General features: G+C 37.5%; 2 protein-coding genes across 2 annotated transcripts in view; both read left to right on the forward strand.

The window, feature by feature from the left end:
* Nucleotides 1-10,719, forward strand: part of timm50 (translocase of inner mitochondrial membrane 50 homolog (S. cerevisiae)) — a 50,926-nt gene extending 40,207 nt beyond the window's left edge. Inside the window, exons 9-11 of the mRNA XM_056473905.1 lie at nucleotides 5,525-5,681; nucleotides 5,759-5,865; nucleotides 10,002-10,719. Coding sequence (XP_056329880.1) covers nucleotides 5,525-5,681; nucleotides 5,759-5,865; nucleotides 10,002-10,100 — 363 coding nt within the window. The 3' untranslated portion in view covers nucleotides 10,101-10,719. The remainder of the gene's footprint in view (nucleotides 1-5,524; nucleotides 5,682-5,758; nucleotides 5,866-10,001) is intronic.
* Nucleotides 10,720-17,764: 7,045 nt separating this feature from the next.
* On the forward strand, nucleotides 17,765-22,579 carry dlc (deltaC). The gene is made up of 9 exons (XM_056473852.1): nucleotides 17,765-18,067; nucleotides 18,162-18,395; nucleotides 18,500-18,557; nucleotides 18,733-18,990; nucleotides 19,345-19,706; nucleotides 19,800-20,016; nucleotides 20,350-21,043; nucleotides 21,132-21,246; nucleotides 21,345-22,579. Exons 1-9 carry the CDS (start codon nucleotides 18,017-18,019, stop codon nucleotides 21,348-21,350), a joined length of 1,995 nt encoding a protein of 664 aa, XP_056329827.1. The 5' UTR covers nucleotides 17,765-18,016; the 3' UTR covers nucleotides 21,351-22,579.
* Nucleotides 22,580-25,206: the final 2,627 nt, after the last annotated feature.

The raw sequence follows: 25,206 nt of genomic DNA on the forward strand, positions 1-25,206 counted from the left end.
CTTTACTTGTACCAACCCTATCTGAGTCTCTTTTTTTGTTAAATACAAAAGAAACTATTTTGAAGAATGTTGGAAACTAGTATCTATTGACTTCCATATATTTTGTTTTACTACTATGCATGTCAATGGTTACCACTTTTCAACATTCTTCAAAATATCTTCTTTTGTTTTAAACAACAAAAACAAAGTAAAACCAATTAGTTGATTTGCATTTTTGTTTGTACTATTGTTTTAAATAAACTTTTAAATTACATGGAAGGTAAACTTACTGTTAATATACTGAATAGAACCAATTAGTCCCACTGCACAGTTGCTGCTTTAGTGCTTGCAGTGAAGTGTGTGTGTGTGTAGCTTTTCACTGCGGTCACATTTCACCACTGCCTGTCTGGCCTTGTCCAGCAGACCCCCATCCGCTCTCTCGTTCTCTCTCTTTCCATCCACCTTCTGCTAACTCACGTCTATTTCACTCCACTTCACCCTCCCTCACCTCCCATCTGGCCCTCAGAATCTGCTGGGGGAGGAGAAAGCCGCCTTCCCATGAACGAAGTACAGAAAAACTTTTAAAAACTGCAGATGACGCATGAAAAATGATAAATGCCATTAAAAGAATGTGAAGTGTAAATAAAACTGGTGATTGACAAGATTGACACTGATGCATTATAGGCCAGCATGAACTTGAGTCATTGTGTTTAGTGATTGAGTTCCCTGGTATTTACACATAGCTGGAATTTACAGGATTAAGCAGAATGTTACTGAATTTGGAGTTTTAGAGTCTGCGTCTACTGCATTTTTCTATTCATGTGAATGGCGCAGTGTCTTCTGATTTATAAATTCCATTGACTAGATGATGTGTGTTTTTTTATTTAGTTAAACCATTAAATGAAATGCAGAAAAAGTAATAACTATGATGATAATAAGTATTAATAAACTATCTGGAAGTAGAAAAGAAGGATTTTCATAGTAGCTTAAAACCAAAAATCTTTTAAATTATTTTAGGTAAAATTTGTTTGTTTCATAACTTCATTTCAATTAATATCCTTTTTGATTTCAAAAATGTTGTAATCATTGTATTAATTGTTGTAATAATTGTATTAAAGGTGCATTATGTGCCAATAACTTAGTGGTTAAGAGTGCCGACCAACATATAGGACAATGGTGATTAATCGAAATCGAATTGCAATTGCAGTTTGAAACGTTGCAATTACCTAATCGTAAGGGGCTGCGATATGAAATATATTTGTATTATTTAATTTCCTCTGTCCTTAGCAAATGCGTGACTGCCGTCAGTGTGTAATAGTCTTACCAGCAACTGAGTGAGCACAATTGAGTGACGAGTGTCTTCCTAAAAAAAGTCAACTAAAGTATTGCCAGTGACACTCAATCTAGTAGCAAGCAACAGCAAAGTACAATTTCAGAGTTGTTTCAGCCATGTTAATTTGCTGAGTGTTCTGTATTTTTATAATGATTATTTTTTATAATAAGCTACACTATCTCCCTAATTTGAGTTCAACTTGTTTACAGAAAGGTAAGGTTATTTTATTTGTGTTTACTGTTTGCTATAGAGAAAAATGAGCGTTTCATTTCGTAATATTTAAAAAATACATTTTAATAAATTTAGGTTGGTATCTTTTCAGTTCCTTTTTTTAAACGCATAATGCATTTTAGCAGTAAGAAGCTACAATACAGATTATTGAGCTGAAGCTTGACTACAGAATTAAATTGCAAATCAAATCGAAATGGCAATATCTGTCAAAAAACATTAGATATTTTCCTCAAATCGCACAGCCCTAGCTCACGGCGACCCGAGTATGATTCCTGACTCGAGGTCCTTTGTCTATCCTTTCTTTTGCTTTGTTCCACACAATTTCCTGTCTATAGAGTATTCCAATATAGTGATGTCATTGGCCAATGAACATTTCATGCTTCTTATCAAACTATTTCATAACTGTAAGAAAAAGCAACTCAGTCGTAACTTCATGTTAAAAGAGCTATCATAACATTATTTATCAATATTTTTGGATTCTCGGAAGCTCTAGAAATAAAAAATGTAAAACAGGAAATACGCTGGGACCATTGCTTTTGTTTTTATCCATCCAATTGGTCTATAGTCTTCACTGTCCTGTCTAATGAATAGTGAAAACTTCCTAGAAAAGATGCAATATGTAGAATTGACACCTAGTGGTGGAACTAGATATTGCAGTCCAAATTCAAAATATTGGATGGGGTTTTTTCAACCAAACCCCTCCTCCTCTGACGACATTTTACCAAAATTAGACTGATTTCATGAGACACTCAAATTAAGGTTAAGATACTTGCAAGAAAAAAGATGGAGAAATTGTGTTAGTATTTGTTTACTAGAATTTAATTTAACAGTTTAAAAAAATCCATAGTAAAATATAAAAATTAGGTAAAAAAATACATAAAATATGTATAAAAATAAAATTAAAATCCTTTTTTATAGGGCTTCGCAGTAATCAAGTTGTAAGTTTAGTTATTTCAATGAAAACATTTTGTGAAATAATTGTTAAAAATGTCATTGAATGATTAAATTAAATTGATCATTAAATATAATCTGTAATGATTTCAGATTTCAGAACTTTGGTCTATTAAAAATGGGGAACAATGTTCAATGTTTCCCCTCCAGATCTGCCACCAGTAGCTGCTGCTCCTCCCCCATTGGAGCACAGATAGGGAGGCGTGTCCAGCTTTGATTGGCAGGTGTGTAGCGTGGCGCGTGTGTACAGTTAGCGGCACACTTCATCAGGCTCGTGCTCCAACGCTTCACCTGGGGAATTGAACACACTGTTTGACTCGCAACGTGATACTCGTATGCCCAGCTGCGTCTCTCTCTCACACACACACACACACACACTGAAGCTACATAAACCAACTAATAATCACTCTGAATAGGATTTGGAGGACGCATATTGCCGTAATCCATAAAAATCTCATTATTCATACATGCACGCTCATACAGTCAATAAGAACTACAGTGAAACTCCCACTGGGGTTACGGGGAAGGCAGATGCGGGTCATTTATTGTAGATGCTACGGCGCGTGTGCCGCCGTCAACAGGGCTTTCCTTTCTGGGGCCCCTCCATCTCTCTCTCCCTTTTTTTGGAGTCCCTGAGGGGGAAGCTGATGACCTGAGTGATAGAGAGAGTGCAGCGTCCCCGTCCATCTGCTCTGGAGGACCACCGCTGAGACAGTTGGCCCGCTGTGTGTGTGTGCGAGCATTAGCATGAGCAACAAGGGCAATGGCCTGGTGTTAAGTCTTCGCACCCCTCCACAAATGCATAGGTGTAAATATGGTTCAGTTCGGTGTCGCACAAACGGTCAGAGGTGTGAGAGGTCACGTTTAACCCCAATTTGTATGTATAGCTGGGATGAGTAGACTGGAGCAGCTTTGGTAGATGTCAGAACTCTCCATGCAAGAAGCTGAGTGTTACACGTTGTTCTTAGGGTTGAACCACATCAGTGAATGTTTTTTGTTTGTTTGTTTTATATGTTTGCTATTCATTTGAATTATATTTTAACACCACTGTTGTTAAAGTCTGATTTATACGAGTATAAAACATGTAAAAACAAAACAAAAAAACAGAAATGGAAAAAAAGGGTTTTTTTAAACAGATCTTCCATTTCAAACATGTTAAAGGGCACCTATGATGAAAATTAACTTTTTTGTAAGCTGTTTGGACACAACTGTCTGTATGTAAAGAGTGTCCACTGTAGGCATGGGCCGGTATAAGATTCTGATGGCATGATAACCTTTGATAAAAATATCACGGTTTCACTGTATTGTGATTATTGTGCTAAAATATATTCTTTTTAAATGTCAGGTAAAAAACAAAACACAATATATTTTATTTTGGCAAACATTTAAAATGTTTTGGAGCAGTAAACATGTCAGGCTAAATAATTCAAATGAATCATTGACTTCTGCTGTCGTCATTAGTTTCAAAAACACCGATTTCTTTACAATTTAAAATGGCATCTCTGCTGGAGATACTGTTGTCCTAAAAAAACAAAACGTAAATAAAAAATCTTACATATACGTTAGGAAAAGTATAGCAGAAAATTTGGCAAAACCTTGACTTTTCCAAACCGCGGTGTACCTTGAAAATGGTTATTGTCCCATGCCTAGTCCACTGTCATATTGGAGTGATATAAACCCAACAATTTCTTGAAATTAAAATAGAACCCAAATCCCGGTAATTTTGAGGCCCACCACAACGTGACGTAGGAGTACGGTTTTTGATTGACAGGCGCCATGTTTCTATAATAACATGTATAATACACAAGTCCGCTGAACATTGTTTTGCAAAGAAACTGGGATTAAAATATTTGTTCCAACTCTCTGTGAGTTTTATAAATTTAAAACGCTTTTAAAACAGCATGTTTGTGATTAAAGACAGTAAAATCATTATGCAGTTATCCGCTATAATCACCACGGCTGGTTGGTGTCAGCAAATGCATATATTTGTGTGTGTGTGTGTGTGTGTGTGCGCGCTGCAAACAGCATTTGTGTGTGACTCATCGTTTCAGAAAGGCTTGAATAAACTCCACCACAAATACATCAAATAAACTTACTTGGTATTTGTGACTACTCAGCTGTATTTCAGCTTCATCCGTGTATGTCTCTATCACTAACTGCTGTTTATCTGATGTAAAGCAGGAAAAGCAGAGACGCACATGGGAACGGTGGGTGAGGAGAAGCAGTTCATTTACATTTAATGCCACAGGCTACAAAAACAATTACACTGTATTCAGACACCAAAATTGGCATATTCTGGAAGCTATGATAAATTATTTAATGGGTATTTTGAGCTGAAACTTTAGACACATTCTGGAGACATCAAAGGCTTATCTAACATCTTGCAAAAGGGGTAAAATAGGTGCCCTTTAAAACATCTTATATACTGAATAATTTAGTATTAAAGTGAAGTAAAGCAAATAATTGTCAAGTATGGTTCTTTCCATACTCAAAATTGGTCTTTTGTTTTTGACCCATTCAAGGCATACACACAAAAACACAATGTGAGCGCACACACCCAGGGCATTGGGCAACTATTATGGAACCTGCAACCTTTGGATTACAAGTTCAAGTCTCTAACTATTAGGGTTGGGGATCTGAAACTACCTTTGTCTATATCAAACGTATTGCAATTACATAAGCTTTTCCAAATTCCATAGTTTTTAAAGTATTGAAATGTTATTACATTTTTAAAATAATTAATTATTAATTAAATTATTAAATATTAATTAATTAAAATAATTAATTATTTTTTCCTTTTTATTATCTTATTTGTATAGTATGAGAGATAATTCTGGGGCATTTCTTCCCATTTTAAACATTCTGCAATTTAAAAACTTCCAATAAATTTTTTTCTTTAGTATATGTTGTTTTATGTAAATATCATTTTTTGTTGTTGTTTATTTAGTGAGATTTATATTTGGTAATTAACTAACTATAGTAAAACTGCTAAATAATATTCAGCAATAACTGTGATTGTTTGTCCTGCAGGACGTGTCTTGTTTGAACAGAGACACCGCTAAAGTCATCGTGGTGGACTGTAAGCGGGAGGCCTTCGGTCTGCAGCCCTTCAACGGTTTGGCGCTGTGCAAGTGGGATGGAAACTCAGAGGATCGCACTCTGTATGACCTGGCTGCTTTCCTTAAAAGTGAGTTAGCGCATTATTAGAAATAATTTCATCTTGTTTTGGAACTTTCATTTGTTGACCTGTTATTTGGTGTTCAGCTATTGCCATCAGCGGGGTGGAGGATGTGCGTTCAGTATTAGAGAACTACGCCCATGAGGAAGACCCTATCGAAGCTTTCAAAAGAAGACAGGCACAGCTTGCACAGGTATGCACTTCAGTTTCATGATTCAGTCACATGATTTATATTTAATGCAAGACACTGCTGGTTTTTATTTTCTCTATATACCCGTTCATTTTGAGGATTTGGACTTTTTCCCTTCAAAAATTACAGTTTAATGTAAAGAAAGCATCCAAAATATGCTTAAAACTCAAGTGTTGAATTTTTCACACTTCATCAGTTTGTCTTAAGAATGCAATTACAATACACATTTGGAAAGGCTTTTTTATTTATTTATTTTTTTTGTCCTGCATTGAGCAGCACTTCTATACACTATATTTCAGTTTTATAGAAGCGTGTTACAAAGGGATATGTTTATATATAATTAGTTTAGTTTTAATTTTAGTTTAGTTTAAACTTTATTGTCCGTTCTGCTTGGCACAGAAAGGAAATTTGTCTTTAACACTAGATTTAAGACAACAACTGCATACACACAACAATCACACAACAGAAACACTCACCAAGACAACAACATAAGTTTAAAATTTAGCCTGATTATTGACATTTTATTCTGCAAAAAGTTAATTTCTTTTCTTGCTTTTCGCAAATATTTTCTGAAATTCTTTGCAATGTTTTCTGAATTCTGCAATCAAAAAGATTCCCAAAACCCCCTTTGTAAAAACTTTGACACCAAATTCAGGTAAAATGGGGAAAAACCCAAGCGTTGGGTTATAAATTAAATTTCAAAATTTAACCCAGCGGGTTTGGGTTTGTCCCTATTTTACCAAACTTTGGGTTGAAATAACCCTACCTTTTTAGTTAAATATACATCAAATCTTATATATCAAATTCATCAAATCAATGATTTTGAACAAGACTTCATCTAGTTTTCAGATTCTTGTACTAAAAATGTCTGCACATTTGTTCACGTTTAATGAAATAATTTGCATATTGAAATATTTCAGATAATTTGCAATAAACAAAATGTTTGCCTTTCTCAAGCAACACGTTCTCACAGCAGTTTATTTAGTGGCTAATTTGTATTTCTTACACTAGTACATTTTGATGAGGGTAAAAATCTTACGTTTCTGTACAAATTTGTACGAATTAGGGCTGCACGATTAATCGAAAAAAGATCTCGATTCGACCCTACACACGATCCTAATTCAGCTTTTCTACGATTCAGCCAATTATATTTTCAAGTTCAGGAGAGAAGCAAGACAGTCACACAAGTCTTCACAGCAACATCGCCACGTTCAAATAGTGTTAAAGAGCCCATATTATACATGAAATAGGGTCATATGTAGGTTGTAAGGGTCTCCAACAACAGTCTAATATGCATGCAAGGTCAAAAAACACTTTTATGGTCTTATAATCTGCATTTATTTTTACCTAATTATCCCACCGACTCCCATATGAATCGTTCAGCGATTCATTTGTTCCCAAACCCCTCCTCAGCGCGAAACTAATCTGCGCTGATTGGACCGATGACAGCCTGCTGCGATTGGTCGACACGGACAAGGCTTCAGCGTGAGACAGAGTGAAATGCCCAGCTGCTAATCTACAATATAAAAGTAGTCACAGTGCATACACGCTTCATAGTGGATTTTGGCTGCCAGTGGGTGAATGTAAACACAGACGATGGACTAGAAAATACTGACGACTAACTATTTTATTGAGCAAAAAGTCCAAGAACTGGCGAGGAGATCTCCTAGCCTCCTAGTCACAGTCTTCTTGCTCTTTTCACACACACACACAGGGCCTGCGCGTCCATAGAGAAGCGGCTGAATAGAGAGGGCGCGGCGCTCAGTTATATCCGCGAATACCCGTGCGTTACACACACGAGGAGACACACACACACACAGGGCCGGCGCGTCCATAGAGGAGCGGCTGAATTGAGAGGGCGCGGTGCGGCGCGGCGCTAAGTTGTATCCGCGAATACCCGTGCGTTACACACACGAGGAGACACACACACACACACACACACAGGGCCGGCGCCTCCATAGAGGAGCGGCTGAATTGAGAGGGCGCGGCGCGGCGCTCAGTTGTATCCGCGAATACCCGTGCGTTACACACACGAGGAGACACAGACACACACACAGACACATTACTCCTACCCGAGGACACGACACACACGCCTAGAGCGCTAGTTCAGCTTGCTGGGTGCAATTTAGACACCTCACCTCGAATCTGAGCTGAAATATTTTGAAACTTGACCGTTGCATGTGTGTAAACAGCTGATGATCCGTAATCAAAGCGGCACGCGTCGCGTTTTCAACGTGGCTTTACACGCGATATGGGAATATAAAGAGTTAACCTGATACAGCACACGCGATTACAAGTAACAAAACACAACTAAATACACAATTTGCAAGCTAGAGTAAACGAGGCAATAATTTTAATCGCACTTACTTGCACTTGTGAAATGGGGGTAGAAACTGATTCATGATCCACTGATCCATGTTCTGACAGTCTATACTGATCCTTCCTTTAACAAACTGAAGAAGTCTTCTTTGAAAGCATATAGTTTTCAGAAGCACTCAGAACTGCTCAAGGCTGGGCTATATTGCTGATGTTTCATCTTTGATTAGACTGTCCATAATATCCATCTGCACAGCGTGACTTCATTCGACCGGTGTCTGTCTGTGTGTGTGTGTGTGTGAGACTTTTTTTTATGTTAGTGGGCGGGGCCGCAGGTTTCAAATCTCCCGAGTTTGCGCGCCCAACTACTTGTGTTTCGTAGCTGCGTCATCGCGAAACACCTAATGACTCGTTATCAAGACGACTCGTTTGAAGCACTATGAGTCGACTCTTTTATAGATGAATCAATAGTTTTAAACACTGTACACTTACAGATTTAAGCCTTAGCTGGATATTTCACTTCACTTAGAGCTGTGTTACACACTACATGGAAGGGCATTTTCAAAAACCCATAATATGGGCTCTTTAAAAGTGTCACATACTGTATTTATGAGGTATAATTCACCCAGAAATGACATTTCTGTCTTCATGTAATGATGTATTCACGGTCGCGAAATCGCGCACGAGCTGACCGCCAGCTGTTTGTTTACTGCCGAGAACGCGCGCGTGCACGCAAATGATGCCTGCTTTAGTGAACACAACCTGCATAGGCTGTGAGTAACAGGTAATGAAGTTGTAAATAATCTTCAGTTTGTTGCACAGAGTGATCGTTTGAGGTTTGATTTGTATGTATGCGTTTTTTCTCACAGTGACAGCAGTCATGAGCCGCACTCGGAAGTGAAAGTGAAACCTGTGCGCACATCATTTAAATGATCATATGGCATTTTAGAGTTACATGCGAACACACAGTGTTGTGCATGAAAATAAATGTTTACTGTGTCAGTATAACAACCCTAGCCTATATATAATGGAAATATAATGGTCTAATAATGTTGTCAATGACAGATGACAAGCACATGTCTTAAACATAATAAATCAACTTCAGAAATATGAATAGTCGTTATATTGTGATGTCATCATTTTACTGTGAATTAACAAACAGGACACATTGAAAGTCTGTTCAAGTCCACCAAAATGACTATACAAAATTTAGCATTTTAAGCAACAGTTGAGCTACACATAGGCCTAATATTATTATTGTTGTTTTACCATATGTTTGAGAATTAACAATAATAATAGGCTAATCATATTCACTTTTATTTTACATTTACAGAATCGTGAGAAAGAATCATGATCTTGATTTTAAGCAAAAAAAAAATTGTGATTCACATTTTTGCCGGAATCGTGCAGCCCTAGTACGAATTAGCCAAATTTCTGCAATACGTAAAGTTACTTTTGGTATCGAGGTTTCTCTCAAGGTTTTTTTTTCCTTCACTTGCGTCAATTGGTGAAGTTTGTTTCTCGCCACTGGCTTGCTTGGGTTGGGACTTGTGGAGCTGTGCTTCGATTGATTTGCTCTTCTGTGTTTGGAACTTCAGCAATGAAGATTAAACCACACTGAACTGAACTAGACTGAACTTCAACTCTGAAAACTGGACTGACACAGTTTCAATTTACTAGAACTTCGATGTTTGTAAAAGCGCTAAAGAAATAAACATGAATTGAATTAAATAAATCCATCAACTAGAGAAATATGGTGATCATTTATTTTGTGCAGTATCTTGCCTACATGGTTAATCACATGTATGTTTTTGCACATACAGGAAGAAGAACAGAGAATTTCAGAAATGGCGCAACAGAAGAAACAGGGCTTTTCATTAGGCACCATTGCAGGTCGATTCTGGTCCCGAAAGCAGCAGTGAAGACTCGTCCTGCTCGCACCCACCCGGAACTGCCCCACCTGGACTGTGAGCAACCATTGAGATGAGGGTCACAGTTGAACAGGAGGACGGTGTACGTGGGCACACAAGGGCATGTGTGGAGAAACATCCAATCGGGCTACGCTGAACAGGATTTTAGGGGTTGGGAAAGGAGCGACCAACTCCCAAAAAGACATTTCATTCCTGTGAAAGATGACACTTCCTGGACAGCACACACACATATGATGCCCTCATGTATGATCTCACTGATTAGAAAGGGTTTTGGGGTGGTTGGACCAGTTTCCTTCATCTCCACAAGAGCAAAAATCACAACCTGAAGAAGCGATCATATTTTCATCACGTTGGTCCTGTTTGAAACCCGTAACGGATGCTGTAGGCAATAGCCTGATATTAGACTTCAATGTTTGACTGGCACATGAAGCAAAACCTCACATTTATGTTGGTGCCGCCAGTGAGTCTGATAAAGCAAGCTCAATCTGGTGCTGTTTCTCTTCATGTCAGAAATGGACCGTCTTGTCTGAGGATGTGCTTGTGGAATGTTCTTTGTATTGCTTTTGTTGTGAAACACCCAGACTATCTCCAATAAATAAACTATAACGTACGTGGGTTTGTGTTGTTGTTGTTGTTGTTTCAGCACTTATTTGGAGGGAATTTTTTGTTGAGCTTTAATTTATGATGCTTTATTTTAGAGGTGCCCAAACTAGAGCCCGTTGGCCAAAATTGGCTCATGCTAACCTTTCATTTGGCCCACCATCCCATTTGAAAAGAGCGGGAGAGTTATCATTATTTCCAATTTAATGTAACATTTTGTTGGTTTGTTTTGTAATTTTGTTTTGCTTTATAAATGAATCAGATTTTTAATATGTAAATACTGTCACTCGACGGATAGAGGGCACAAGACGTCCGTGGGCAAATGAAAGCAAAGGCAGGTGCAGCTTATATATTCAGCATTGAACTCCATTGTGTTATGGAATTGTTCCTGTTTTTTACTGTAATAAGTTCATTATAATTTATTTTTTAATATACTGCATTAGTTGATATAAAGCAATGTTTTGTAGTTGTTTTTAAATATTAGGAAATAAATTAGGTCAAAATTACTTATGGAATATTTAATGTAATAAAATTTGGTATATTTACCCTCGGCCCACAGGTCTCAATCATATGTGGTTTTTGGCCCTTTATCAGAAAAAGATTGGGCACCCTTGCTTTAGTTCATTATTAATCATATTTAAGATTTTTTTATAACCTATTCTTCATAACATTTCCCAGACTTACTAAAAATGTGCATTTTTATGCATCGTTTAACTGATTAATTGTATTATTTCTATAATTAATCTATTTAAATAATGAATAATTTATTTAAATAATCAGTGCACTTTTGATCAATGTTTTTAAATAAAAATCTAATGTTTTTTTAAATGAGTGGCTACAGTAACTTATTTTAAAGACAAAAAAAGTTTAACTACTTAACAAACATGAAGGCTATTTTGTAATTTCTTGCTGATTAATCAGAACATTCGATCTCTGATATCTTTTAAAACATTTTGTCTAATTTTATTCTTTTGTGTAATATAATGTATATATATTTATATATATATATATATATATATATATATATATATATATATATATATATATATATATATATATATATATATATATTTAATATATATAGTTTATATATAGTTTTAGCTTTACATCAGAGGTGTTCTCAAATACTATTTTGACAATAAAAAAATTAAATATTCTGTTGAAAGGCTATTATAATGCCATTATTAATAGCCTTTCAACAGAATATTTTACCTTATTTTATATTTAGCTTAACTATAGGCTACATCATAAACTACAGACTTCAATTAAATAACTGATTTATTGAATTAAAAATGTAATTGATGAAGGATATGTGTAGTCTGTCAGCTGCATTGCACAATTATTAGAAAACTTAATTTGAAATCATTAATCTAACTTAAAACTTTTCAATTCGTTCAGACTGTTTGTGAGAATCGGAACCCAATTCTAAATTAAATTGTCAGTATTAGCTGTTGACTCTAACTCGATGTTTTGCAGCTAAACTAACATCTACATGATGTGAATAGATGATGCTCCAGCAGTTTGAGGCACCTGAGAGACAGAATGCGAGGTGTCAAAACTTTTGCCAATGTCGCACCTTTGCGTTTGACAGACGGACACGTGCCATGATGCCCTCATGCTAACCTCTGAAGACTGAGAAACCTTTATGGAAAACACCACGTTACACGAGCCTGAAAGAACACAATGTAATAATTGGTTCAAAGAAAACTAAAAAAGCAGGTAACGAATGATTACAAACGACTCTTAATGAAAATATTAAACCACACGTTATCATATGAACAATCGCCTAATTAACAAGCCTTAAATATGATATGTGATATTATTTACAGACAGTCATAACGAAAAACAATTACTCAAATAACCGATTCGTCTGGATGGATTCACTAAAAACGACTCTTAAGTGTCGTTCCTTCTGAAGTAACTATGGATGTCAGTGATTCATTTATGAGAACCGACTCATAAGAGTCATTTGTCGCGAGTCAGTTTGACTTGGTCAAGTCTGATTCACTTATGTGAACAGTACGAATCCAAACAGTAATTAAGAGTTTCTGCAGGTTTCATCAAGTAAAATTTAAGTCTTTTTAATACCCTTTAAAAGGTCGTGAATGAAATTTTAGACATACAGGGCTAAACACTAATGATTATTTCTAATGGCCCGGGAGCCAATTAACTTTTTTTTTGCTTGCCACAAAAAAAATCTAATGCAATTATTTCTTAACGACATACTTTAAAGTGTCAAAACAAGAAAACCCTACACTATTTTCAACATAATATTTCTTTTTTTTTTTAATTACAAGATTGTTAAAAGTATATTTTTGTCGGCTTTTGGTTCAAATTGATTATAACTTCTATTCAACCTCATGCATCTCTGTTATAAAAAAGTTTTATGTCTATTTATAAATATTATGTCTACTCCCCCTTACTTTTGTAAATAATTTTTGTATGAATGGAGGATAATGTAAAGGGATAAATCGCTCTGTTATTATCATGAGGAACAGTGGAATTGTTTTAAGGTTTCTTTCCCTGATTTTATTAAGACGAATTGTTGGTGATTGGACGCGGCCCTAATTGGGTAACTTTACTTGGACAGTGGAAAATTAAGACCTGTTTAAAATTATTTAAGAGACACAACACAATATTTCAGGGAATTTAAGACTTTTTAAGGCCTAAAATTTTGTTTTTGAAATTTAAGACTTTTAAAGACCCCGCAGACACCCTGTTAATATTTAATCCAATTACACATAGACAACGCATTCACATGTAAACAGGAGATGACATGTTTTGAGATTTTTCTTTATTTTCGAAGGTGGATTATGTATTTAATCCGTTCATCCATCTATTTATATGTGACTATTGATTTTGCAATTATTTTCATACTTTTATTTGTATGTATTTACAAATACATATAGGCCTACATGCAAACTTACATGCATTTGACATGTATATATAAATAGTTTTTGCTGCTTTCTAAATACTATGAAAAGAAAAATATATCTGTATTTATGACTGCATTTATGTCTGTATTTATAATGCAATTCCTGAGGGCAGCTAAGCAGTTTTTGCTAAATACAATGACAATAAATATATGTATATATTCAATTCCAACTATTTTCTTTGCTATCTGAAATTGTACATTCAAGTAACACTTTTACCAGACAAAATTTTAACAAAAGCGTACCGCATTCAATAGTTTTGCAGCTATCGGAGCAAAAGGACAGCATACTCTCCGTATTATTTTCCTTGTAGGAGTTTGTTTTGTGATATTAGATGAAAAGATCAGAATAAGGGCAGCCAATTCATATACCCATAGGCCACAAAGAGATCAGAAAAGTGCCCAAATAAGACTTATTAAACAGACGTGCATCCAAATTTGCATAATTTTCAACTATAGTACGTCAAAAACTGCATTAAACTGTAATTTAAGCTGAGTAGATATGACCAAATTCATTCATTCAGTCATTCATTTTCCTTCGGCTTAGTCCCTTCATTCATCAGGGATCACCACAGCGGAATAAACCGCCAACTTATCCAGCATATGTTTTACACAGCGGATGCCCTTCCAGTCGCAACCCAGTACTGGGAAACTTCCATACACACCCATTCACACACATACACTATGGCCAATTTAGTTTATTTAATTTACCTACAGTATAGTGCATGTCTTTGGGAAGCCGGAGCACACGGACGAAACCCACGGCAACATGGGGAGAACATGCAAACTTTACACAGAAATGCCAATTGACCAGCCGGGACTCGAATCAGCGACCTTCTTACTTTGAGGCGACAGTGCTATCCACTGAGCCACCATGTCGCCATGACCAAATTCATAAATTAAAAAAAAAATAAGCAGGAAGTCCCTGGATGACCTACTTCCATTGAAATTTTAACCTGCAGCTAATGGACACTTTACTTTCCATGAAGCCTATCAAATGCTCCAGGAGATTCAGTTTAAAACAGCTGATCATAAGTAAAAAATTGCACTATGCTTAAGCGATTCAAGCAAATAATCTATATAAATAATAGTAGCTGTTTTGTATATATTGGCATAGAAGGGAACAGTCATAAAAATCAGTCAGTTCTGTGTTTTGGAGGGATAGTTCATCCAACTGGTGATTATAATTGTCATTTAGGGTGAACTATCCCGACTATTTGCGTTTCCCTTGCCTGCTAAATGATTCGCCAGGTTCAGAGCTTAACCCTATTAGAATGTGTCCTAAAGTTGTGAACAAATGACATGCGGATAAATTGACACCTCAGAGCATGATGCACGTGCAGGGTGCCTGGGAACCAGTCCGCGCCGGGCACCGCGTGTCGCACTTCACACCTAGGCAGAGGGGCACCAATTCACATTTATGGATGCGCCTTCTGCCACCAGATAACACCTCACCATAGCTGTCGCCATGTGTCATTCCACCCCCATGTGCCAATCCTCCTCCTCCTCCCCCAAGAGCCCATTCACAGACACGCTTCACCCCGCCAAAGCGACGGCTCTTACACCGTTTGGATGTCGGACACGTGGATGGAAAAGTGTTAAGCACTGACGCGCAAAGCAAATCACGGAGCGCTTAATTTTGTAAGCCGCAAAAGCAGGCGATGAAACCATTACGTTAGTGAGTTTATTACACTTATAAACGTCCCTGGGGGAAGAGGGGGTTCGTGTTAGTTTGATCTATCATTCACCTATATGGGGAACATCAGATATGCTCCATGCGCGTCTTCGATTGAGCCAGATGGCTATTGATTTTGTGACTTTTCCCCGCTTTCCCCTCATCACTCTCTTTGTCGAATGAACATAATGGGCACACGACACCTATTTTGTTGAACATGTACCCCATTGCGCGCATCAATACCCCTGGATGCGCCCAATGGGACGGACCCAGGTCAAAAAAAGAAAGAAAAATAAACAGCAAACGCCCTGTTATTTAAAAGACACTATAGATATTTTAAAATATTCATATTTATTTTCAAATGGTTTGAAAGACATAGTCTATGCTTTCACAGAAAGAAAATGTGCTGAAATTAATTTAGCCTAAACTACATTGCCAAATTGGTAATAAAGAACATTTAAACGTTAAATACTTGTCCGTGTTTTGATTTAATCATTTAAAACATTAAAGTATTATGCAACTACCTTTTAATTTATTTCTGAGTATTTCTTGGTGCTATAATGTCGTTTTGAATAAGTGATTGCGTGGCGTCCTTCCGTCTTTGACATCAGAATATTTCAGTTTTTGTAGTTGTTGTTACATAAACGTTACATGATTTAATAGTACACACTCCTTAAAATAAAGGTTCCACTAAGAACAAAAAGGGGTTTCACAGTAATGCCAGAACATTTTTGGTTTCCCAAAGAACCTTTCAGTTAGTTCAAGATTTTTCATATATTTCAATAATTTAAAAAACCTCTTTTTGTAAACGAAAAGTTTCCTTGGACCATATATGGGAATAAAGAAACTATTTTAAAGACTTTACTTTGACTAGCTATATGTGTAAAAAAGCGCCATTTTTGCTAAAACCCAGTCATTTTCTCTACTTGCCTTTTATACAGATAATAACTCTTGAATGCTAAAGTATGTTGTTATAACAACATTGTTAATCATGATGGTATTCAAATGAACGCCATAATTCGTAGAGTCCATTTATTTACTCGCCTTTTCTTGTTTACACAGATAATAAGTTTTGTTTACGTATTCACCCTTGTGTTTATCAGAAGCCAAGAAACCAGACGGTCTTGATAATTGTCCGACAATAAATTAACAATAGCGGACCTTCTTAACCCCCCTAATCATATGGTGCCGTCCAGTGGGCAAAGCGTGCCTGGGGTAAAGATGGGGCCAGCGGAGGCACGCGCTGCTCTCATTAGAATCACAATAGAAAATCACTAAAGCACGAGCAACAGTTTGGAACGCCGCGCATTGTTCGCGCGTGTCTCCTATGTTTATCCCTTAACATGACCCAAAACACAGCGTCAGAATATTCATTTAATATTCTGACGTGAAAATTACTCGCAAATTGACTTTTTTTTTTTTTTGCATAGTTTTTTTGTTTGTTTCAGCACATATGAATAACATTTCAGATTTCAGATGCATGTAAACTTTGATGTCACGCAAGCTATTTATACAAGCTAAGGTTTTAATATATGTTTTTAATAGCCTTATAGACTTTATCAAAATTAATGCATCAGAGGCGAGAGAGCATGCAAGGTGTGGTGATAACGCGGTGAGCGTGATATACAAATCAAGATAGCGAAGCGCAAACACAGTGCGCAGGTGCGCGCAGATTATCATACAGCTGTATTGAATGCCCCCTCCCAACACACGTACACACACTCTTACTCCAGAAAGCAATTATCTGCAATCTTAAATGTTCTATGCAACCCCCACCATTTCGCCCTCTTTACCAAAGACCTACAATCCAAAACCAAGATAACAAAAGAGCCCTCCGGATCTTTCCAGGGCACAATAAAGCGCTTGCCGGTTTAACGACTCACACGCGTCAGAACAATTACAGATTTTAGGACTGAATTAAAAGGGATGTGCCAATCCCCTCCACCCAAAGCCCCTCCGCGATCGCAGACGAATATTCTTAAGACAAAAACAATCTTTTAGAGAATTGCTTGGCACGCGACACTGTTAAAATACACTGGATTGGTAGTCAAAATTAAATGTATATTATTTTTTTCCACGTAATACATGGACATAACAGTTTAATAACCCCAGTAATATGTTTTTTAGGTTGTTTTTTTAGTTCAGAATATATTCCTATAATGTTTAGGAAAACAATATGTCCAACAAATTGTGATTTAGCTTTTGTATTAATTTATAAACCAGCATGAGATAATTTGATGTCTAGTTGTTGTCAACGTGGATTTCCAAAAAGTTTTGTAGGTTTACAAATTGTTTCTGCTTTCGTGGAATATCAGTTTTACTCTAAAATGAACGTAAAGCGTCATGACGTCTAGTTGCTTATCAAATAAATTAATGAAAGAACATTTATGACTTCATTTGCATTGGCCCCGCCTCCTACCGGGTTGCTACAAAAGCCAAGCGCAGCACTCTCTCCATAAGAAACGTAACTGACGGGTCCAAAGTCCCCTGGAGCTAGACATCTGATTTTATTTGCTTTGTAAGCTCCAAACACATGCGACAGTGAGATATTTTTTATAAGAAATGTTCATTCGTTTAACTTTTAACATTTTTTACAACTACCTTTTCCCTTAAATCGTGGATAATACTACAAACATTCATATCGGACTACTCTCACAGTCTGCTATCGTTCAGTAGCAGACAAGAAGGCAAGAAGGCAAAATGGCTCGTGTTTTATTAACGTGTTTTTTAATTTTGATATCAGCGCATCTGGTGAGTATTCAGATTTATTATTTGATAATCAGCTGTTCTTTGACAACAGATAGGCTACACAGAGCTAAAATTAATTCTGTTTTAATTTTCACAGGGAAAATCATCCGGTGTGTTTGAGTTGAAAGTACTGTCTTTCACAAGCACGAGCAGTGTGTGTAAGGGGTCCAGCCACTGCCAGATCTTTTTCCGTGTTTGCCTGAAGCACTCGCAAGCACTCATATTACCAGAGCCGCCGTGCACCTATGGCACCGGAATGTCAGAAATACTGAGTGTAGACTCTATCTCCAGCAGTGCGTATATAAGCGTGCCTTTTAATTTCAAGTGGCCGGTAAGTAGTAATAAATCTTATACGTAAGATTCGTTGTCAGCTCTTATGTATGTGGCATATAGATGCATTCATTTAATACTTAACAAAGTGTGCTGTGGTTACAGGGAATCGTCTCTTTGATAATCGAAACCTGGAACGCAGAAACCTCTGACCAGTCAACAGGTAGCCTATACGCGTCCTCTTTTTTGTGTAGTTTTAGAAGAAAACTATATATATATATATATATATATATATATATATATATATATATATATATATATATATATATATATATATATATATATATGCGGTCGCCCCTTCTATTTTTTTAACAAGCAACTCATTTAATTAATTTCAGAAAATAACAACAACATGATAAGCCGTTTGGCCACCAAAAGAAGACTCGCTATCGGTGAGGACTGGTCTCAGGACGTGCATCTCGGTGAGCAAAGCCAACTGCGCTTTTCTTATCGTGTCGTGTGTGATGAATTCTACCACGGCGAGGAATGCTCGGATTTCTGCCGCCCACGGAATGATACCTTCGGCCACTTCAACTGTGACGCCGCTGGCAACAGAATTTGCCTTCCTGGATGGAAAGGCGATTATTGCACCGAACGTAAGTGTTTATGAATAGCAATAGGCTACTGTACATTGTTATTTGGGGGAGAGCAAAAGGAAATCAGCGAAAATAACGCGGGCAAGTTCAACGGCTTCTTCAAACGTCCGAGTTTGCTTTTGTTCACTGTAACAATAGAAGCAAAGAGCACAATTTAACAAGCACACGCGCTGAAACCTAATATGCTCTGCCTTCCGTGAAGAAGACGGCATGTGTTTCTTTTGTGTGCGTCCCAGCTGCTTGGTTCAGTACTTAACAAATACTTGATGTGCCTGAGCCTCCAGGAGGGGGGGTGGTTTTATGATGCCCAGTCATTCTAATGTCCCCCTTTCTCTCCCTATCCTTTCTAAACAGCCATCTGCTTGTCTGGCTGTAGTGAGGAGAACGGTTATTGTGAGGCCCCCGGTGAGTGCAAGTGCCGGATCGGATGGGAAGGGCCCCTCTGCGATGAGTGCACACGGCACCCGGGGTGCTTGCATGGCACCTGTAACCAGCCATTTCAGTGCACTTGCAAAGAAGGCTGGGGCGGCCTGTTCTGCAATGAGGATCTGAACTTTTGCACCAATCACAAGCCCTGCAGAAATGATGCCACGTGTACCAACACCGGCCAGGGCAGCTACACTTGCATCTGCAAGCCTGGCTTCAGTGGCAAAAATTGTGAGATCGAAACCAATGAGTGTGACAGCAACCCCTGCAAGAATGGAGGCAGTTGCAATGTAAGCAGCCAGTTATGGCATTTCTGTCAAGTCTTGTTCTTTCTTGTCCTTGTAGAAGCTGGATTGGTAATGGTTTTTGCTTTTTCTTCCCAGGACCAGGAGAATGATTACACCTGTACATGCCCGCAAGGCTTCTATGGCAAGAACTGCGAGGTCAGCGCCATGACCTGTGCCGATGGACCCTGCTTCAATGGTGGAACCTGCATGGAGAAGGGGACCGGAGGCTATTCCTGCCGCTGCCCTCCTGGATACATGGGCTCCAACTGTGAGAAGAAAATCGACCGGTGCAGCAGTGACCCCTGTGCTAACGGTGAGAATACTTTGCACTTATCTTCAGTCCTAAATGCAATACATTCCAGCCATCTACTCCTCTTGAAACATGCTGATCCTTCAGCTTTTTTGTTTTGAGATTCGTCAACTGTGCGTGACATACTACTCATGCATGATAGAACAGACGCCAGTGAGACTCTTACACTGATATGGTGAGATAGAGCTGTCATAAAGCAATAGACCTTTATTAGTCTAAAAACAAGCACCATTGCTTTTCCAAGGGTTGCTTGCCCTGGTGTACTCCCTTGCCCTAATTATTCAGTTCAACTTCCCTAAATTTTAGTGATGTTAACACCCTGCATTTTTTTTAAAGGTGGCCAGTGTCTCGATTTGGGCAACAAAGCGACGTGCCGTTGCCGACCCGGGTTCACAGGCTCACGTTGTGAAACAAATATTGATGACTGCTCAAGCAACCCCTGTCAAAATGCGGGCACCTGCATGGATGGTATCAACGGGTACACCTGCACATGCACGCTTGGTTTCTCAGGCAAGGACTGTAGGGTTCGCTCTGACGCCTGTAGTTCCATGCCCTGCCAGAATGGAGGAACCTGCTACACCCACTTCTCTGGGCCTGTCTGCCAGTGCCCGGCAGGCTTCATGGGCACACAGTGCGAGTACAAACAGAAGCCCACGCCTGTGAACAGTCCTGCTCTTCCAGCAGCCTTGATAGTCTCATTTACTTTAGGCCTCATTACTCTGACCTTAGTGATTTGTGCTGCCATTGTGGTCCTGCGACAGATGCGTCAGAACCACAAAGCCAGCTCGACCACAGTTCGAAACAACCTGGATTCTGTCAATAATCGCATTTCTTTGAGCCCGACCTCCACTTTAGGTAGAGAGAAGGAGGCCTTCCTTATTCCTGGCGGCCCATTTAAGGTGTCCAATAAGGATATGGCGCTCAGATCCACTACTGTGGACACACATTCCAGTGACAAATCAAACTATAAGCAGAAGATGGTGGACTACAATCTGAGCATTGACGAAAAGCACACAAACAACAAACTAGAGTAAGTTCACGTTCAAGTAATCCTCCATTTCTGTTCACAATTTCTGTTGTTTTATATGAATAACGTGGACGTGTTTCCGTAATTTCAGGAAAAACTCTGAATCAACATTGCTGGTTCCACCTTTAAACTATCCAAAAGAGGGAGTGTATCATCCTGTGTACATCATTCCTGAACACATAGAACAATGTGTGTTTGCTACTGAGGTAAGTATCTTCTGTCATTTTTTTGCTAACTTTTTTTAGGCGCAACACTTTCAAAGAACACACATCAATGCCTTTCTTTCCTTTCTGTTTTTCCTCAGGTATAGCAGTATTCTTCAATCTGGAGCACCTCAAACACCAGTGGGCCTGACCCCAAAAATGTTTACAGTCTTTAAGGACAAAAGGAAGACGTGAAGAGAGTATATATCATATGCATTATATTATTTATTTATTCATGCTGCTCACTAAATGGACTACTTCTTGACATGGACAATGATTTTGTGAAGACAAGCAAGAGACTTGAAGACTCGAGGAACAACTTGCATTATTTGCACTATTTCCTTTCCCAAATAGAATTTATATATATTTGTCATCATATTTAAATTGTACATAGACACAAGAACTCTCTGGAAGAGCTGAAGAATCAAGGATTCGATAATCACAGAAGCCTTGAAAAGGAAGAAATAGGCATCCTGAAGTTCATCTGACTCTGCGAATCACATGAAGCCCAAACAATCAGCCTTATGGGTGGAGGAGATACAACTGAAGGATCTGGAACTGTGACCGTGGAGTATTTGCTTTTTACTATTATTTTTTCGATATGGTTCGAAATGCTATTTATAAATGGAACTGTGATGAGAAGCAATCAAACTGAACAAAACAAGTTGTTTTGGCTGTGAACAATGTGAACAACTGTCTTGGAAATGTACAGTTTTATAGGGCAGTGATTTTACTTAGTGCCTACAATGGATCTGACTATCAGTGACATTTTCTCAAACCAAACCCAATCTCAATTAAGTGCCTCATCCTTCAATGTGCTACAGCTCAGTTAAAAGGTACTCCTTAGAAACACTGAAAAGAGCCTTTTTTAAACACTATAGGAGTATGCTTTTCGACAGTAGATGATTGGGTTGATTTGACTACAGTTGTTTAAACAGCGATGGATGATGGATGCTGTTGTGTACAGCGGTTATCCTGTCAACATTCACTGCTGGTAATCTATTTCCGACATTCCCAAGGCTTGAAAGGATCACTTGAAAGGTCCAAACTGATAGCCTCAACATTGTCAAGATTTCCTGGTTTTGTAATCCTCTGCAATCAGAGTATTTTTCAAGATTCTCAACAACATAGGTTGTTCTGTCTTTTCCTTTCCTATTTTTTTTGTACGTGGCATTTGTTCCGTCGTCTTCATTTTTTTAACCATTTAAACCAAAATAGATGATACTTTTATATTTTATACTGTCTTCCTTAATTTAACAATGCAATATTGTACAAAATCTTGAGATATTCCACTATTTAATTGGACTGTAAATATTTTGTATTTATGAAAGATGAATGTATATATGTTTATGTATTGTGCAAATATATATAAATATATTTTCATATAAATAAACCCCTGAATAATTTACTTTGCATCATGACTTTTTTCTTTCATAGGAACTGCTGAGATTATAACAGAATGAATATATCTACTTTACTACATAGTTTAATAAAACATTTCTTTATTGACATCGATTGTTCCACGGAGAACCTGTAAACTAGTTGATGCTTTTCTATTCCGGAAAAGGTCAATTAAAAAGCGTTACAATATTAACGTTTCCTCTTAATAAGATGATGGAAAATGGGGCTGGGACAAGGATCGGTTTATTGGAACTGTTTAGAAAAGCAAATACAGCTCAAGTCACAATTATTAGCCCTTCTGAATTATTAGCCCTCTGTTTACCCCCCCCCCCCCCCCCCCCCAATTTCTACTTACCGGAGATATTTTTTCAACACATTTCTAAACATAATAGTTTTAATAACTCATTTCTAAATTAATTAGGCTAACTAAGCAGGTTAGGGTAAATAGGCAAGTTATTGTATAACGATGGTTTGTTCTGTAGACGATTGAAAAAATGTACAGCTTAAAGGGGCTAATAATTCTGACTTTAACTGTAAATCAGATTTTCAAAATAAAATGATCTCAGGTATATATAAATGTTTGCTAAATCTAAAAACACACTCAACTGCCTGAAATTATAACTGAGAATGAATGGACACAAATATGTTGGTATCAATGGAAATGTTCTAAATCACAGAGTGTCTATATGCTGGAGAAAATGCGTAAATCAAAAGGCGAATCACCATCACATTTTCTGGGACTGCTCGGTTATTTAAAAAATGTTGGAAAGAAATACACAATGCCTTACAAAATATCTTTGAATCTGTAATACCGTTTGATTGTAAAATTAAATTGTTTGGACACACCTGAGGAATGGTTAAAAAGGGATGAGTATCTAATGAATATCTTGTTGGTGGCTGTCAAAAAGAGCATTACCAAAAAATGGTTGTCACAAGAAGTCCTACCATAAATCAAATCAGAAAATGGAACAATTAATTTTATTCTGGGAAAAATTAACCAATTATGCAGCATCCCATAGACTTGAACTTTTCTGTTAATCTAAAATCGGAGGGAGCACTCCCTACATGTAGTTTTGTTGCTGATGTGTATGTTTATCTTATTTTTCTTAATTTTACTTATTTATTTATTACATTTTTTATTTATAATTTTTTATTATGTTTAACAGTAGTGTACATGCGCACAAAAAGGAAAGCATATGTTGCTAAAAGCAAAAGTGGTTGTGCTTATATTTGTGAGTGTATTCAGATGCGTGATCTCTGACTGATTTAAGTGTAAAACCATTGGAGAAAATAAAAAAAGATTAGATTAAAAAGAATGTTTATGTTACCCCCATAAGGAGAACACGATTCTTATCAGAATGTTTTACAGAAATGCTCCTTGGTTCTACTATGACTTTTCTGAGAAAAAACACTTTAGAACATTCATTTTTAAGAGTGAATAATCATTATGGGCATCCAAAAAACCTTTTAGTCAAACGGTTTTAAAATAGTAAAGAATATATTAATAATACAAAGAATCTAGAATAAAAACCTCTTGTTTAAGCATGTTAAAAAGTCCTCAATTTTAAGAGTTTACAAAAAATACATACAAAATAATTCAACACACCAGAAAAGTTGTAAATGATTGTAACACTTAAATGATGTCTAATCTCTATTAAAAAAGAGAGTGATCTAAACAGCTATTACTTAAATGTACTATTATCAGGCAGAACTCACCACAAACCCTTCCGATTAGCACTTTCTGGTTGCACATGTGCACTTTGATTATAGGTTCAGGATTAGTACCTAGTTATTAACGAATTACTGTAATTATAATAAGTACATAGAACATACATGTGGGATTGTAAAAAATGAATAAAATGCTACCCACATTTTTGTTTTGCTGTATTTGCTTGTTAAATATCTAGCAAATCAGCTAAATTTCTGATCAGAACTTTGCAGATGATGGCAGAGAAATATTGTGAAGGGTTATTAACGGTCCTCAGACAGGATCACCTGCCATTCTTCCTGCTCCTCCATTCAAACACAGAAGCCCAGGCCTGAAGGGGGGTGGAGGGCTCAGCCGCTCTCACTCTCCCTGGGGAGTGTTGACATGTGGATCTGACACCTGTCTTCACTGACAGCCCACAGAGACCCGCCATGAAGACGGTCTATTTGTCACCCTCAAACTCTCAAAAATGCAATATAATATACAAGCATCTACAAATTACAGCAAAGCGTCTGTTCAAACCCAAATAAGAATGGACAACCAAAATGTTGGGTTATAGATGAGGTTAAAATTTACTTAAACAAAATCCAACAGAGGCTGCACGGTGGCGCAGTGGGTAGTATGTTCGCCTCACAGCAAGGAGGTCGCTGGTTTGAGCCTCAGCTGGGTCAGTTGGTGTTTCTATGTGGAGTTTGCATGTTCTCCCTGTGTTGGCGTGAGTTTCCTCCGGGTGCTCCGGTTTCCCTCACAAGTCCAAAAATATATGGTATAGGTGAATTGGGTAGGTTAAATTGTCCATAGAGCATGTGTGTGAATGAGTGTGTATGGATGGAAAACAATGCTGGATAAGTTGG

The sequence above is a fragment of the Danio aesculapii genome, chromosome 15, assembly GCF_903798145.1.
Source record: "Danio aesculapii chromosome 15, fDanAes4.1, whole genome shotgun sequence".
Lineage (NCBI taxonomy): Eukaryota > Metazoa > Chordata > Actinopteri > Cypriniformes > Danionidae > Danio > Danio aesculapii.